Raw genomic sequence first — 17059 nt, 5'->3', positions numbered from 1 at the left:
ATGTTTTCAGTTTGGTAAATATCAATAAAATTTCTTGTTGAGTTACATTATAATAAATATGCTAAGTGGTTTAAATGAAACCATTGCTTACTATACTGAAATTTTTTTGTATTAAAGTATTGTCATCCAACAGAATAGCAGTCGATCCACTCTTTTTGAATAAAAAAATATTAACAATGAGTTATCGAAAAAATAAGTCAGAGCTTCTTAAAAAAAACCCGCATCTTTTTATAAAATTTTTTTGCGGAAAACAATCATATGCGTGGAAATGTAATGTTAATATAAAAACTTTTTTTTTTCATATTGTACAGAAAACTGCATTTACGTGAACTATATAAAAAAAATACAAAAAGATACAGAAGTGTCTAATCCCTGTTTTTTATTTATTTTTTGTTTGGTTATTGAATTTGAGATTTTCAAAAAAGTGTCCTCGTGGTTTAAGGAGATCTGCAGCAATTGAAGTTTGTATCAACAGTTACTTAAAAACAAAGTTGTTTAAATAGAAAAAAAAAACTCGTCGATTTGGACGGAATCAGGATCGTTTCCTCAACCTGCTAAACACTTGAGATTTTACCCTGATTTCAATTTGAATTTTACTTGTCAACCAATGGAAACGCTGAATGCTTAAAACTGTTGTGATGACACTGACTACGACGACTCTAAATGCTAAATCTGGCTTCTAAGAACAACAAATTCTTCGTCAAACTTCTACCTCAACGCTTAACCGTGCGTAATGCCCCCGGGTGGAATCCCCTGATAGTACCCAAACTGGCCATGAAACTGCCCCGGCGGAGGCGCAGCCACCTGTCCCGGTAGCCCCGGACCACCCCGATTCCCCCAAAGCCTCGTAAACCAGGGCGGCGCAAAGTACGGCATCAGACTCTGCACGTTCGACCAGAACAGCTCGGACATGAACAGTCGACAGCTGGCGTAGATGCTGCGCACAAAGTTGACGTACATGGCGAGGCTGGCCTGGGCGGCGCTCGACATGAGGGCCGCGTACTGGGTCAGCGGGGTCGGTGGCCACGGTGGAACGTCCGAAATACCCGGGAACGGTCCATGTTGATACGGCGGGGGAGGTGGTGGTGGTGGTGGGGGTGGAACTCCCGGCGAAACTCCCCACAGCTGGTAGAACTGGGGAGCGGGAGTTGGTGGGGTATTCACAACGGTCGTACTGGTCAGGATGTCCGGGGCAGGTTCTCCGCCGAAAGAGGACGACGAACTGAAGAATCGTCCCAAGCTGCTACGGTGGCGCTGATGATGGCTACGTTTTTTCCTACGAATTGAACTTAGCTGCTATTCTGTTGGATGTGGTGAGGAGGGTGGTGGAACCGGTGGCAAATTGCGAGGGCCAAATCCATTGTCGCGGTCGTACAGGACGCCAGGCGAGCCGTGGAGATGGTGCGGGTGTTGGTCGACGTGATGGTACAGTCCGTAGTGGACGCCCGGTTGGGCTACCTGTGAAAAGAGAAAACAAGGGACTGGCGTGTGAACACACTTTCAACGGGAGATGTGAGGTTTTGTGTGGAGTGTTTGAGAACTTCGAACGCAAGTCAGGTCAATTTAAACTTTCATCAATAGCAATCTAGGGAAAAACTTTGAACAGTGATAGTGCATAGCGACCAGTTTGTGAAAAGCAAATAAGCACTTGAAATGGAGACTTGTTCGATTGTTTCGAACTTGGACAACGACGAGGTCATGAAAAGGTGTATTCAACAGACAGTGAAAATTGTGCAAATAAAGCAAAAACAAATGATTTCGTTGGATGGACAAACTATAGAACAATATATAAAAATAAAATGAAACCATGTTAATAAAATAATTTTTACATGTCAACTGATAAAACAACAATTCGCCAAAAGGATAATTGATCACTAACTCACACAGCAGTTGCCCCGATCCCTTTTCGATTTCCGCAAAACATTACGCTAAGGGGTAATTATGGTCCCTGATCACGAATCCGAGGACCATTTTGCGATATCTCGTGACGAAGGGGCGGTACGGCCCCTTTCATTTTTCAGGATTTTCACTAAGACACGCCTTTTAGTGCCTTGTAACTCGAAACCGAGAATATATAGAAATTAGGTGTCAAAGAGACTTTTTTTATAAAATTGGACGCTCGATTTGATGGCGTATCAGGACACATGGGGCGGATTGGGATAGATGTTCTAGCCAGATTATTGAGCTGCATTTTTTATTGATTTCGGTTAGAACAGATAGGGTATTTGTCCCTATTTTGGGCCTACTAAGCAGAGCGCACTTTTTATTTGATGTATTCTCAAAGACTGCTATAGGCAGCCTTGCTTTTATTACATAAATAAGTTGGTTTTTTAATGCTAATGCACTTACTTAATCACATTTTTGACGAAGATACTTTATATTCCTGTATAAGCCCGAGAAACTGAAACATTTTTTGTCCCTATTTTGGGAATATTGCTTCTAGCATACGACCTTCTTTGAACATATTTTCGGCTTACCTTCTGATTGGTTGAAATCTCGAAGCACGTGGCGAACTTTTTTGACGTACGGTTCAGGCCCAGCTCGCACAGTACAGCCGCACAAATTCGGTCATATCATTCTTTACGAGTTTTAAACATAATAAAACATTTGTTGCGTAGCCAAACAACAAGCCCGTAATATGCAAGCAATACTGTAACTTGTGAAAAGCGCACACACACTGTCACAATTTGTAGAAGTGTCAAATGGACTGAGTATAGAGCCATTCTCTCCAAAATGGACGAAGTTATTAATCAGTTATTTTATTGATTTGTTGGCAGTTTAGTGATTGTTTTTGCAGTGGAATTGTGGCACCCACCAATAAAAACATATTGCCGGTGGTTGGAGATTCGGGGGATGGCGCTCATTCGTGTGCTGAGTGATGAAAGCCGGGCGCTACACAGATCTTTTAAATTTGTGCATCGATTTCCTAATTTGAAGCTTTAAGATGCTTTGAAAACGGCTGTGCCTATAGAGTTATCTACGTGCGCATGTATTGCGTGTACGTACACGAAAAAGATTGAGGTTAAATTTTGTACCGTCCAGCAAAACAAATGGCGTGCTAGTGTGCGTGAGAGCGGGCTTAGATAACTCTATTCAGACAATAGTCCCAATTCACCCCGTACACTTTGCCGATATGACACCATGGTACAGTAGTTGTTCGGTAATTGGGCTGAGAACGAAGCCCAGTCTCCGAATGTTGCTCGTTAACTGGGCTGAACAAAAAATAACGAGGGGATCACCAATGCATAATATTTTCCAGATGAAATATAAAAATAAAAGTTACTCAAATTTATTTACAATGCTTACTTTTCATATTTCTTTAAGTGTAACTTGAAATTAAACAAAAGTTTGAAAAAAGTTTTTTTTTATTTATTGAATATGATTTTTTCATCCATTAACCCATCGGTCATTATGGTTTGTTTTGGTTTTATTACGTTTGTCTGCTACGGCCCAGTTAAAAAGCAGCCCAGTTGAACAACGCCCAGTTACCGAAAGACTACTGTATAACAAAAACTAACTTAATCCACCTATGTGGTTGGAGCCTTCCTCACAACAATGGCTGTACACAAGTTTCATCTATTTTTTAGAACCGACTTCCAAAAAGTACATCGATATCACTTAAGTGGCCATATCTCGAGACAGGGTTGCCAGATCTTCAATGTTTTGGACTCGTTGGAAAGGTATTTTGATGACCTAACCAACAATTGGTCGGATGGTGGATCCGGACATAGTTTACATACATTTAAGTGAGATCCGGCTTCAAAAAAGTATATCAATATCACTTAAGTGGCCATATCTCGAGACAGGGTTGCCAGATCTTCAATGTTTTGGACTCATTGGAAAGGTTTTTTGATAAGTTAACCAACAATAGGTCGGATGGTGGATCCGGACATAGTTTACATACATTTAAGTGAGATTCGGCTTCAAAAAAGTACATCAATATCACTTAAGGGGCCATATCTCGAGACAGGGTTGCCAGATCTTCAATGTTTTAGAATCGTTGGAAAGGTCTTTTGATAACCTAACCAACGATGGGGCCGATGATGGATCCGGACATAGTTTACATACATTTAAGTGAGATCCGGCTTCAAAAAAGTATATCAATATCACTTAAGTGGCCATATCTCGAGACAGGGTTGCCAGATCTTCAATGTTTTGCACTCGTTGGAAAGGTCTTTAGATAACCTAACCAACGATGGGTCGGATGATGGACCCGGACATAGTTTACATACAGTTAAGTGAGATCCAAATATATGTGAAAACACATTTTTATACATAACTTTTGAACTACTTATCGAAACTTCAATCTGTATAAAACTCGATCTATGGGACCCTAAACCAAGTCGAATGCACCAAGTTCGGGTCAAATCGGTTCTGCCAGTGCCGAGAAACATGAGCTAGTTTGTTGGTCACATACATACATACACACACACATACACACACACATACACACACACATACACACAGACATTTGTTCAGTTTTCGATTCTGAGTCGATATGTATACATGAAGGTGGGTCTACGACGTTTTTATACGAAGTTCATTTTTAGAGCAGGATTATAGCCTTACCTCAGTGAGGAAGGCAAAACTGTCAAGGAATTATTTAAATTTGAGAATTACAAATATAAAACTGTGTCGTTTTTACACCTAACAAATTTCCTAAAATGCTATCAGAGTGCTTATAACTTGCACGTTTAAAAGTATTCCTAAAATAAACCGTGACTTGAATCAAATCATTATGGTCTTCATTTTTTTGTATAACGTTTCAAATTTTACAAAATGTCAAGTTTGCTTTTACGAATGATATCGGTCTCAGTATTTTCACGAAAACTTTTCCAGAGTTTTTTTTTATTGAAAAGGTCCTGTAATATGTGAAACACAACAGTTTATAGGACATTTAAAAAAACTCTAGATTTGTTAATTCAAATGTTCAAAGGTTTAGAAGTTTTAGAAAGCCTTTGGATCTTTTAATGAATAAATATATTTAGTAAGGAATGTCTAAAAGAACAATTCTAAAGTGTTTTTTAAAAGGTCCTATAACATATGAAAGAAAATAAAATAAAATGAATAATCAAGTTTGAATTGAGAAAAAGTCGGAAAACTCATAGTTAAATTAAAATGTCAATGTCCAAAAATTGTTAAAATTCCATACAAATCCGTATTATACGTGAAATTCCCTACAAAAATTCCGGCCTGTCAAAAATCCGCGAAGAGGGTCGAAAATCCGTATGGTAAGGAAAAAATCCGTACAGTTGGTAGCCTTACCTATAACTCAATTGTGTGCTTTTGAAAGTATTTTTATCGGAAAGTTCAGCAAAATTTGCATCAATTTGGCACTTTGGACGTTTGATCCTTGACGCATTCCGAAAAAAACAACTTTTTGTAGCATCACACAAAAAATTGCTAAATAAATCCAATGTAGATAGTTTTAGATTTTGTAAAAAGTTTAACTATTTTGCATTTTCAACATTACTTGAAAGATACTTGCATAAGAAGTACACCCATTCTTAATTTACCTTTGGATTTTTTTATGGGTTCTATACACAAATGTATTGACAAAGGTTCTTCAATTTCACAATTACTTTGGCAAAAACAAATCAGATATTTAAAATTAGCTCAGGAGAATGCTTTTAACTGTTCTCAGCTATAGGAGAAGTGGGGGTAGTTTGCACCTCTGGAGAAAATACATTCCCTGTGTTTCGTCCCTGTATGAATGTCAAAACCACTACCGCCAACTGGGGCGAGTTGGGACAACAGTTTTAACCATGTTAGAGCACAATAACGTCATGATTCGAAATCCGGACACTTAGTAGCATATCATTTTCGTTATAGCTGACAAAAAATCATGTAATAGGTTGTAAATGAAGAAATATTATCAGAATGTAGTATAAACAGTCAGTTTTAAGAGAATGCATGCAAAATATGTCTTTTCTAACAATTTTTCATCAGAATTTTAAAATTAAAATGACTTGTTGTGCTTCGAATCCCGGACACTGATAAAAGCTGATTCAAAATCCGGACACTTTTGCTTCGAATTCCGGACACTCGTTTTTGCTAATGAATCGCACAAATTTGGACTGAAAAGCTAGTGAATGGCATTCTTTAGGTCTCAAATAAGCTGTTAACATCAGAACAATCGATATTTTATATAAAAATTTGCTAGAATTTAAGGAAATCAAAACCATAAATTTCTGCTTTGCCTTCCCGGTGCTTCGGACGCCTATGAAATATTTCACGTGAAATGTTTCGCAATTTTGGTAATCTTATAATTTTATTTTATTTAATTGTTTTGACATTAACTACAGCGTTCAAACAAACTTTAAATGAAAGTTGATGTTAGAATTCATCAAATAACACAATTTTGACATTCAGACCAACACAATGTTTACATCCATTTATAAATTTAAAACCGTTAAGTGCGCCTAAAACTACTGTCCCTATTTAGACTGTAGTCCTGATTCGCCCCAGATGACGGTATAGTCCAAACTCAATTATCCGAAGGCCTTGGCAAAATTTCACACCGGATAATTGAAACTTCGGATAATTGAATCACGATTTTTTTCGTTGTCTTATTTTCGATCACTTTAGTATTACCCCTAAACTAAAGTAAAGTAAATCTTTCCCTGTTCCTGAGGAGTAATCGGGGCCGGCATTTACAAAGCGGATTCAGTGACAGTCTATTAATCAACTCAATGTTTACATGCTAAGGTTAAGAGCGAGTTTTTCACCGATGTGAAACAGGTCGTATCGAGGTGCTCCGATTTGGATGAAACTTTCAGGGTTTGTTTAGCTATACATGAGATGAACTCATGCCAAATATGAGCCCAGGGCAAAAACTAACGTTGTAAAATGTTTGTTCTAGAAAAATCGTAAAACTATGAGAAATACTGCGATTGGCCAAAAAGTTAATACCATAGGCTTATAGTCCATGAAATTCCCTAACTTTTGACCTATGGGAGTATGGGTGTTGGAGGCTGTTGCCAAAAGTTATTAAGGTTTTGAAAAAATCCATTTTTAACACTAATTTGCAAAAGCTATGAGAAAAAGTCAAACCAATCCTGGGTGTCTATAGCACATTTTGAAGGGCTTCAAAAGACCTTTCGAATGCATCTAAGAGAGTTTGAATTGATGAAGTTTTACGGAAATGCGAGCAATTTTAAGAATTTTCATGTGTTTTGGACCTCAAACTTCAATGCCCGTTTTACCCCACTTCCCTTTGTCGTAGACGGCTCATATTTGGCATGAGTTCATCTCATGTATAGACAAACAAACCCTGAAAGTTTCATCCAAATCGGAGCACCTCGATACGATCTCTAGAACAAACCGAGCAGAATCTATAAATACTGCCTCTTAATGGTAACATTCCATAGGTTGTCTTCCTAAGGTATCATGATAAGGTCCAGTTTGTGACGATACACTACCTTCCCTTTACTAAGCAATCGAATCCAGAAGGGAAAAACTGGGCTACGTGGCTCGCCCCCTAAACTACTCTAAAGTAATTTAGAATTTTGAAATCCAAGATGGCGGTCAAAATGGCGGCGATGTAATTTTTAAAAAATGCATTTTTTAATTTTTCAGGCAATCAACCAATTAAATTTAACTAAAATTTGGTTGCAGAACTCGAATTGGATGTTAAAAGTAAGAAAATAGAAAAATACAAAAAAATGTTGATGATTCGATTATCCGAAGTCCCATACAAACCTTCGGATAATCGAAACTTCGTATAATCGAGGCTTCTTATAATCGAGGCTTCGGATAATCGAGTCTGGACTGTATTATTATATAGATTAAATTTAACATCAAAGAGACGTACTAGTTATTAAAAAAACATTGTTCATCCTACAAGATTCTTTTGTTAAAAAACCTTCTTTAAGAAAACAAACCAGTGTCCGTGTGAAGTTAGAGGTCAAGGATAACTGGAAACCCGAGATGAAACGTTCACTTTCACCTTTTGTCAGTTCTTTTTTCGCACGATGTTTTCACAAAACGAAAAGCAATAACTTTCAACGCCTATCGCCTTGAAGCTTGAGTAGTATAAATACAACCCTAAGAATGCAATAAACCTCATCTTTCCGTCTTTTTGGGAAAACTTTTTTTTTTCGTGACTCAAGTATCACTCCGTATTCCCGTCTCGTCATGCCTAGACGAAGATGATGATGTTGTATTGTGGAACCAAAATAAACATAGCTAAACTAGGTCCGATATACTCACAGCACGCTTACCCGTTTTAGTCCGTTGATGGAGGCCAGAAGCAGGGCCAGCTTCGCCATCAGGAAGGCCTTCCCGCTGAGGGCCGCCAGAAACTGGAAGCCCATCGGAATGACGAACGAGCCGAACACCACCACGCCGAATATCATCATCGGAATCATCTGCTGCCGGCGCCGGTGACGTCCTGATGTGTACAGATGGCGCACCAAACGAGGGGAGGGGGAAATTGCATAACGTTAGGCGTAATGGTCATATGAAATTATAAATAAAAAATGTGATTGAGAGTTTCTTTAAGATATTTTGAAACATTTTGAGTTATTATGTCTATTCAATGCTTTTTAGTTGAGACTAAAAACCTTCAAAAAGATTTCAATTCAAAATCCTTATTGCATGCTAGAAAAAGTGCTCAATTTTCCCCAATAATCTATAATCCCTCTCACAAACATCAATCCCCACTGCAGAGAGCAATCCCTGCCAGCAAAACAAGTCGTAATCCTTGCTGCTTTTCGCTGAAAAAGCTTCCCACTTGATCCTGCCAATTGATTGCATAAGTTTGGCAAGCTGTTCCTGCAGCATCATTCCTGAGCTGGTCGTCGTCGCCGCCGCCAGAGTCAAAAGATGAAGAATGGGGCACTAATTTTATGACGATCCGCCGATAATTGAATTGCTGTGTTAATTTGAACAAAGTTAATTGCATCGAGTTGCAACGACGTTGTCGTCGGTGGCTTGCCAAGGGTACAATGTCAACTGAAATCGAATGTGAATTTCAGTGAGAGCTTTGCGACGTAACGGAGTGACGTCAAATGTGATGAACTAGAAATGTAGGATTACACAATAATTTGACAAAAAAATAAACCTATTTTCTTTATATAAAACTGCCATAAAATTATTTTTCAACGAATTTTTGATCTTTAGCCTTGGAAAGAAGAACTATTAAAATGAAAGAAATTTTTAGGTTTAAAGTTTGAGTATTTTTTAAAATTTCATTATTTGGTTTTTAACCTTAATAACTTAATTTCTATAGAAACAAAAATTCCCTTCAATAAATCAAAAAATCTCGAAAATCTAAACATACCTACGTATTTAATACATCCATTCAAACATTCAATATTACGCCCTTTTAAAATGTTAGTCTTGATTTGACAATTTTGAAAATATTTTTTTCGAAAAGATCGGAAAATTTCACGAATGTTTCATATTTTAACATTGTAAATCGGACCATTAGTTGCTGAGATATCGGCATTAGAAAATGGTGGTTTGTTTGGGTGAGACTTACAAAACATCAATTTTCCTGTTTTTAAACCTTTGCATGGCAATATCTCAGCAACTAAAGGTCGTATCAACAAAGTCCGAAACAGCAAAATATAGAGAATTTTCTCAGCTTTTCAATTTTTTTCAAAACTGGGCAAACATGTGCACTAATTTTAAAAAATGAAAAACTGCGACTATTTTCAAAAAAGTCACTTAAATATGGCTATAACTTGAAAACGGTGCTCTTTATCAAAATTTCACTAAAGTACTTTTTGATTGCAAATTTGATTTTACATCGAAAAATGAAGTTGAAAAATTTTTAAGACAAAAATTTCGGTTTTTTGAAAAAATCAGTGTTGATTAAAAAATTCATAACTCGGTCAATGATTTTTGCACAACCTGGAAATTTCTGAAAAGTTGGCATTTTATGTCCTCTAAAACATATCGAAAAATAAAAAAAAAATAAAAATTGTGTTTTTTTGTAAATCAAGTTTTAGTGACAAAAAGTTAAATAAAAAAATCGACAAATTTTGTTTACCTTGTATTATTTTTTTCCAGTGTAGTCCGTATCTATACCTACAACTTTGCCGAAGACACCAAATCGATCAAAAAATTCCTTCAAAAGATACAGATTTTTGAATTTTCATAAATCATTTTTGTATGGACAGCTGCCAAATTTGTATGGAAAATTATATAGACAAACTAATGATGCAAAATGGCTTCTTTGGGCATACCGAAGGCACCAAAAAAGTTTCAGTCGGATTAAAAAATACAAAAAAAAATTGAATGACCGAAAACCTAGAGAACTGCTCATTTTTTAATATGTTTTAGAGGACAAAAATCCGCAACTTTTGGGCCATAGAGAAACATGGTCAAAAAATCTGCCGTCGAGTTATGAATTTTAGACAAAATAGTGATTTTTGCAAAAACGAAGTTTCATGAAAAAACAAGTTTGACATTATTTTTTAATGCAAAATTGAATTTACAATCGAATAGTACTTTCGAAAAATTTCACGAATGTTTCATGTGTTATTATTGAAAATCGGACCGTTAGTTGCTGAGATATCGTCATTAGAAAATGGTGTGTTTTTTTGGTGAGATTTTGAAAACATCAATTTTTGTGTTTCTTTTTCTTAAAGCAGCTCTATCTCAGCAACCCGAGGTCCAATCTTCAATGTCTCTCAGACAATTTTATAGAAAATTTTCTGAACTTATCAAAAAAAATATTTTTTGGAAATGGTCACTCATGGTCACTATTTTTAAAAATTGAAAAACTGCAAATATTTCGCTAAAATCAAACTTTCGGTGGCTATATCTTGAAAACGGAGCCCTTTATCAAAAAATCTGTTAAGTACTTTTCGATTGCAAATTCAATTTTGCATTTAAAAATAATGTCAAACTTGTTTTTGCATGAAACTTCGTTTTTTTTTCTCCAAAAATCACTATTTTTCAAAAATTCATAACTCGACGGCAGATTTTTTGACCATGTTTCTTCTATGGCTCAAAAGTTGCGGATTTTTGTCCCCTAAAACATATCAAATAATCTCGAAAATCAAAAAATACGTTTTTTGGGAAATTGAGTTTTAGTAAAAAAACGTTACTTAATCCACCTTTAGGTGGTTGGTGCCTTCCTCACATTCATAAAGTCAATACATTCAGTAAAAATAGCAACATTCCCTTAACATGCATGTTTAACAAATCAACTTTATTACTAATTTCTTTTGATAGGGTTCGCAGACCTTTAATTTTTCTGGCTCATCGGCAAAAAAAAACCTTTCCAACGATAGTTCGCATGGAAGATTCAGACAATATTTTTATCACAATATCTGAAATCCGACCTCTAAAAAGTGCATAAATAACACTTAAGTGTCAATAACTTTTGATAGAGTTGTCAGATCCTTGATGTTTTAGGCTCATTTGAAATGTTTTTCGATTGTCTAACTAACGACAGGTTGCATGATGGACCCGGACATCATTTTTACTAAAATATCTGAGATCCGGCCTCCAAAAAGTGTATAAATAACACTTAAGTGCCAATAACTTTTGATAGGGTTGTCAGATCCTTAACGTTTTAGGCTCATTTGAAAGGTCTTTCGATTATCTAACTAACGATGGGTTGCAAGATGGACCCGAACATCATTATCATTGAAATATCTGAGATCCGGCCTCCAAAAAGTGTATAAATAACACTTAAGTGCTAATAACTTTTGATAGGGTTGTCAGATCTTCAATGCTTTGGGCTCATTGGAAAGGTATTTTTAATACCTTTCTGAAAATGTATAACATGATAGGGTTTCTTGCAAAAACCACCCTTTTTACAATCTTCCGGACATACGCCAAAATCGTTTTTTTAGCATAACTTTTGAAGTACTTAACAAAACTTGCTGATTTTAAATAGAGACCTATGGGACCCCAAGACGGAACGAATGAGACTTCTACGGTCAAAATCCGTTAATCCAGTCCGGAGATAATCGAGTGACAATTTTGTTGTCCACCCACCTACACACATCCACACAGACATTTGCTCAGAACATGATTCTGAGTCGATAGGTATACGTGAAGGTGGGTCTACAAGGTCGAATTAAGAAGTTCATTTTCCGAGTGATTTTATAGCCTTTCCTTAGTAAGGTGAGGAAGGCAAAAAAGTTGATAAAATATGCAAATTTTTTTCCGTGTACCTATTTTTTTCTCAAAAGTCCTCAACAATACCTACAACTTTGCCGAAGATACCAAATTGGTCAGAAAATTCACTCAAAAGTTACAGCTGTTTGAATATTTACATACCATTTTTGTATGGACTGCTGCCAAAATTGTTGTAGACTTTTATGGGTGAACCAATGACACAAAATAGCATATTTGGCCAAATCAAAAAATACAAATAAAATCTATTTCCGGTTTTGGTAGAGAATTGCTCACGTGGACACCTTTTTTTAAATCTCAGACCTCCCACAATTTTCTTAAAAATCAAATCGTTTTGATTTGGAGCGACAATTGCATATGGGATGCGAAAAATTTTCAAAAACGGTGCACTTTATCAAAATTTCACTAAATCCTTTTTGATTGCAAATTTGAATTTACATCGAAAAATGGAGCGGAAACATTTTTGCGACCAATATTTCGATTTTTTGAAAAAATAGTGTTGATTCGACAATTCATAACTGTGTCAAAAAAATTTTGAGCAGCCTTGAAATTTCTGAAAAGTTGGCATTTGATTACCTCTAAAATCAAATCAAATTTTTGTATTTTTGTTTTGTAAGTCAAATTAAAAATCACCATTTTTTACCGTGTATTATTTCTTTTCAGTGTAGTCCTTGTCCATACCTATCAATTCGATCAAAAAATTGCGTCAAAAGATACAAATTTGTATGGAAAATTATTTGGACAAACTAATGATGCAAAATGGCTTCTTTGGGCATACCGAAGGCACCAAGAAAGTCTCAGCCGGATTAAAAAGCACAAAACAAACATCAAATTACCGAAATCTGAGAGAATTGCTCAGCTAGGAGAGTAAGAATTGATAAAGTTTTACGGAAATGCGAGAAATTTTAAGATTTTTCGTGTTTTTTGGACCTTAAATTTCAATACTTGTTTAACTCCACTTCCTTTGTCGTAGAGAGCTCATATTTGACATGAGTTTATCTCAAACGCTGAAAGTTTCATCCAAATCGGAGCACCTCGAAACGACCTGTTACACACTGGTGAAAAACTCGCTATATAACTCGCTAAATACTAAAAAAAGGTATTATCCGTAAATGAGACCAAAACAATTGTTCAAGTATTTATTATCCTCTCTTCGAAATATACCATAATCTTTGATCTTTGATATCTCTGTTATTTTTTTCTGTTTTATCGAAAGAGATAATTTTAGAAGCGGTTCTGTGTTCTGTTCCGGAGGTTTTTCTTTATTCCCTATGAAAAAAAAAATCTGCGTTGGTAAAAAAATTTTACAATTGAAAAAAAAGTTGGAAAACTTCAATTTTGTCGAGAAAGTTTGCATAAAAGAGATTATAGTACTCAAAAAAGGTGCACTTTTTTCTAAAAAGTACTTTTCGATTGCAAATTTGACTTTATACCATCGTTAACCGCAATCTCAGGGAAATGCTTTGTAGCTTAAAGTTAATGAAGCCTTAAGCTGGTTGTGTCACTTAAAATTTTAAATTTCTTTTTTGCCATTGCAAATCTCGTCAAAACAACTCACCTTCGCCAACATCCTCCGTTTCAAATCCACGAAAGCTGCCCTTCTTCTTCTTCTGCCACCATCCATTAACATCATTCGACATCTTTTGCTGCTGCTGCTGTTTAGTATGATTGCTCTGGCCTCTGGCGCTGTCGCTGTTACGCGGAACCAGATCGATTTGCAGCACATGTGTCTCGAACATGTGATCCAGTGCATCCAACACCCGGCCGGCCCACGTTTTGCTCTGCTCCGAGTCTTCCGTTACACTGTTTAGATTTTTCGATTCGTCGCTTGGCACTGCACTCGATGGGTTGCTGGCACTGTTTGAAGAAATTGAAGGTAAATTTAATTGTGTTGTTCAATTTGGTCCTGGCGAAACCTTCACTCACTTTACTTTCCCCGCCTTCACTCGCACCAAACTGACCCCAGTCACCAGCGGAATCTTCTCCCGGTTCACAAAGTCATCGACCGCCGCCAAACCCTGATCCCACAAACAGTTCCACTGGGAGTCGTTCCGGCCACTGCACGTCTGAAGCATCTCCCTAACTTCCCAAGCTAGCTGCTTGACCTGCCTCCTGTACGGGGCTCCTCCACGAACCACGCCCCCAAGCATGACCACCAAAATCAGCAAACCACGTGGCGCCATCTTTACAGAAATCCTCCTAACCTCTCTCAACCGACAACAACGTTCATGATCACCGGGAAACTTCAAACTGACCGTGGTCACCGACCTGGGAACTGGGTTTTATACGGGAAGATTTGAAATCTGACATCGAACAAGGAGTCACAGCTGACTGCGCTCCGCTATGATCTGCAATTACGGTTGTCAACGGCCCAACCTGGTAACCTTGTTAGTGCGGGCTAGATCAATGGTCACCAGCAGCGCGTTATGGGTTGTGTGGGAGGTTCTGGAAAGGGGCTATCGAACGTTGGATGATGATGTCGGTCTAGTGACGATTGGGGGCTTACAGGTGATTAGGGGAATGAGGTTGAACGATTTGGTTTAGCAAACAGTGCCACTATGTTTGTTTTAAGGGGCTACATTTGAGTAAATTGGAATTATTTCAACATTATTTCACGTCGGCTTTGGAGAATTGTCGAATATGAACTTGGATTTGACCAATCTTGAGAAACCGAAAACATGGATTTGACTAATGTCCTCAAATATCCGGCATCATCTTTATCATCAATTATTCAATCAAGCGGAAAGTGCAAGCATGACTTAACTTTGATTACTTTTTTGACCTCCGGTGCAGCCTCTTACATCAAACATGCAACAAACCCAAAGTTTTAATGAAAATTCGTGCAATAATGTCTCCCTCCTCAAAGAGAAAAAAATCAGCATAGATGAAATTTCCCAATTGATTTCAGCTCCCCCCCAGTAAAGCCACATAGTAAAACCAACGGAAAACTGTTTTCAAAGTTAAAACCATCACTTCCAGTTAGGAGGCATGATTAGTGGGGGCAGTGCAATGAAACTGCATCCTCATCATTATCATCATTAGCAAACCGTCGCACCGATGGCTGCGTTGTCGAACCCATTATTGAACGCATCGAATTTGCATATATCGCGTGAGGCTTATTGGCTTAACGAGCTGGAGATGTGTTTGTTTGTCATCGACTTAACTGTTTCAATAACTGAGAAAGGGGAATTTCGAAGAAATTGAAGACCTGAAAAATCCACTTTTATGGATGTGCTTGCTCATTATTAAGTAGATGTTTATTTTTCCATTGTTTTTCTGTGAGTTCATGGTCCATTTTGGATCTATTTAATATTTTCCATACATTTCTAACAATGTTTATTAAACTATTTACAGGATTCACATAAGAAAACAATTTCGTTTCAATAAAAATAGATTTTTTTTCCTGCGGGTAACAAACAAAACGAGAAGCTATTCGTGGTTTGGTTACAGAGTTTCTAGATTTTCAAAATTTTCTGCAAGATTATAACACACGGTGAAAGAGTAGTTTGTCGAAAAATACGGTGCATCACATACAGTAAAGGTTACTATAGATGTGCGTTTTAAAGGGTAGCTTTGCTTGTAAGCAATTCGATGCCTAATAGGAAATCGGTTGTATCGAACCCTCTCCGATTTCAATGAAACTTTGTAGACATGTTATCCTATGCTTATGTAAGCCATTTTTGTGTATATGGAGCCAATTTCAATCGTTAATGACATACGCCGGAAATCGGAAATTGGACGAGCTTTCCGGTAAACATATTTTCGCGACTGAAAAATGAAGTCTGCCATTTAGAAATTGTCAAAAACCATCAAAAAATCAATTTTTTCAACATTTTTATTTTTAAAACCGCTGTAACTTCACAAGGATTGGACTTAGGATAATGGTCAACATGGAGACTTTTATGTGAAATTGTCTGGAAATTTGATTCTCGTAATCGGTTTTTGAAAATTTTGACGTTTAGAGCACATTTTAAAAAAAAACAGTTTCAGTAAATGATTTTTGTAATTTTTCAGGAGAGTTGTTCAATCTTGCATTTTTCGTGAGTCTTTTCGTAACATCTTATGCTATTTTCACAAAAAATTTGAACGAAAACAAATCGTGGGCTCACATTTAAATTTGACTTTTAAACTTAAAAATCTGAAAATCTCATGTTGAGTTCAATTTGTTGGGTGGTGACGCGCGGTCAATTATGTGGCATTGTGTGTGAAAAGAAAAGAATTTTATTTCGTGTTTCATCCTGATTGGCTTGCCCACAAGCAGAAGAAAATTAGTTCAATTTGTTGGGTGGTGACGCGCGGTCAATTATGTGGCATTGTGTGTGAAAAGACCGGGACCGTGGTGTAGGGGCAAGCGTGATTGCCTCTCACCCAGTCGGCCTGGGTTCGATCTCAGAAGGTCCCGGTGGCAAATTTTGAGACGAGATTTGTCTGATCACGCCTTCCGTCGGATGGGGAAGTAAATGTTGGCCCCGGTCTAACCTAGAGGTTAGGTCGATAGCTCATTCCAGGTGTAGGAGTCGTCTCCCTGGGTCCTGCCTCGGTGGAGTCGCTGGTAGGCAGTTGGACTCACAATCCAAAGGTCGTCAGTTCGAATCCCGGGGTGGATGGAAGCTTAGGTGTAAAAAGAGGTTTGCAATTGCCTCAACAATCAAGCCTTCGGACATCAAGTTTCGAGTAGGAATCCCGTAATCGGGAACGCCAAGGCAATGCTGTAGAGCGAATAATTTGATTGATTTTTTTTGATTTTTGTGTGTGAAAAGAAAAGAATTTTATTTCGTGTTTCATCCTGGTTGGCTTGCCCACAAGCAGAAGAAAATTAGTTCAATTTGTTGGGTGGTGACGCGCGGTCAATTATGTGGCATTGTGTGTGAAAAGAAAAGAATTTTATTTCGTGTTTCATCCTGATTGGCTTGCTCAAGTCCTTCCTACATCATCGTTGATCGGGAGGCACGACGTCGTG

At 37.3% G+C, this 17059-nt stretch overlaps 1 protein-coding gene across 2 annotated transcripts; it reads right to left on the bottom strand.

Moving 5' to 3' along the window:
* Positions 1 to 398: 398 nt before the first annotated feature.
* LOC119771222 lies at positions 399 to 14337 on the bottom strand. Of its 2 annotated transcripts, none has more exons than XM_038266974.1 (4): positions 14026 to 14337; positions 13658 to 13956; positions 8223 to 8392; positions 399 to 1458 (listed from the first exon to the last, which is right to left on the bottom strand). In XM_038266974.1, exons 1-4 carry the CDS (start codon positions 14280 to 14282, stop codon positions 1297 to 1299), a joined length of 888 nt encoding a protein of 295 aa, XP_038122902.1. In that variant the 5' UTR covers positions 14283 to 14337; the 3' UTR covers positions 399 to 1296. The 2 variants fall into 2 exon arrangements, with proteins under 2 accessions (XP_038122902.1, XP_038122903.1); XM_038266975.1 differs by having other exon boundaries at positions 1434 to 1458; positions 8212 to 8392.
* Positions 14338 to 17059: the final 2722 nt, after the last annotated feature.

The sequence above is a fragment of the Culex quinquefasciatus genome, chromosome 1, assembly GCF_015732765.1.
Source record: "Culex quinquefasciatus strain JHB chromosome 1, VPISU_Cqui_1.0_pri_paternal, whole genome shotgun sequence".
Taxonomy (NCBI): Eukaryota; Metazoa; Arthropoda; class Insecta; order Diptera; family Culicidae; genus Culex; species Culex quinquefasciatus.
This window is presented reverse-complemented; position numbering and strand designations above follow the sequence as displayed.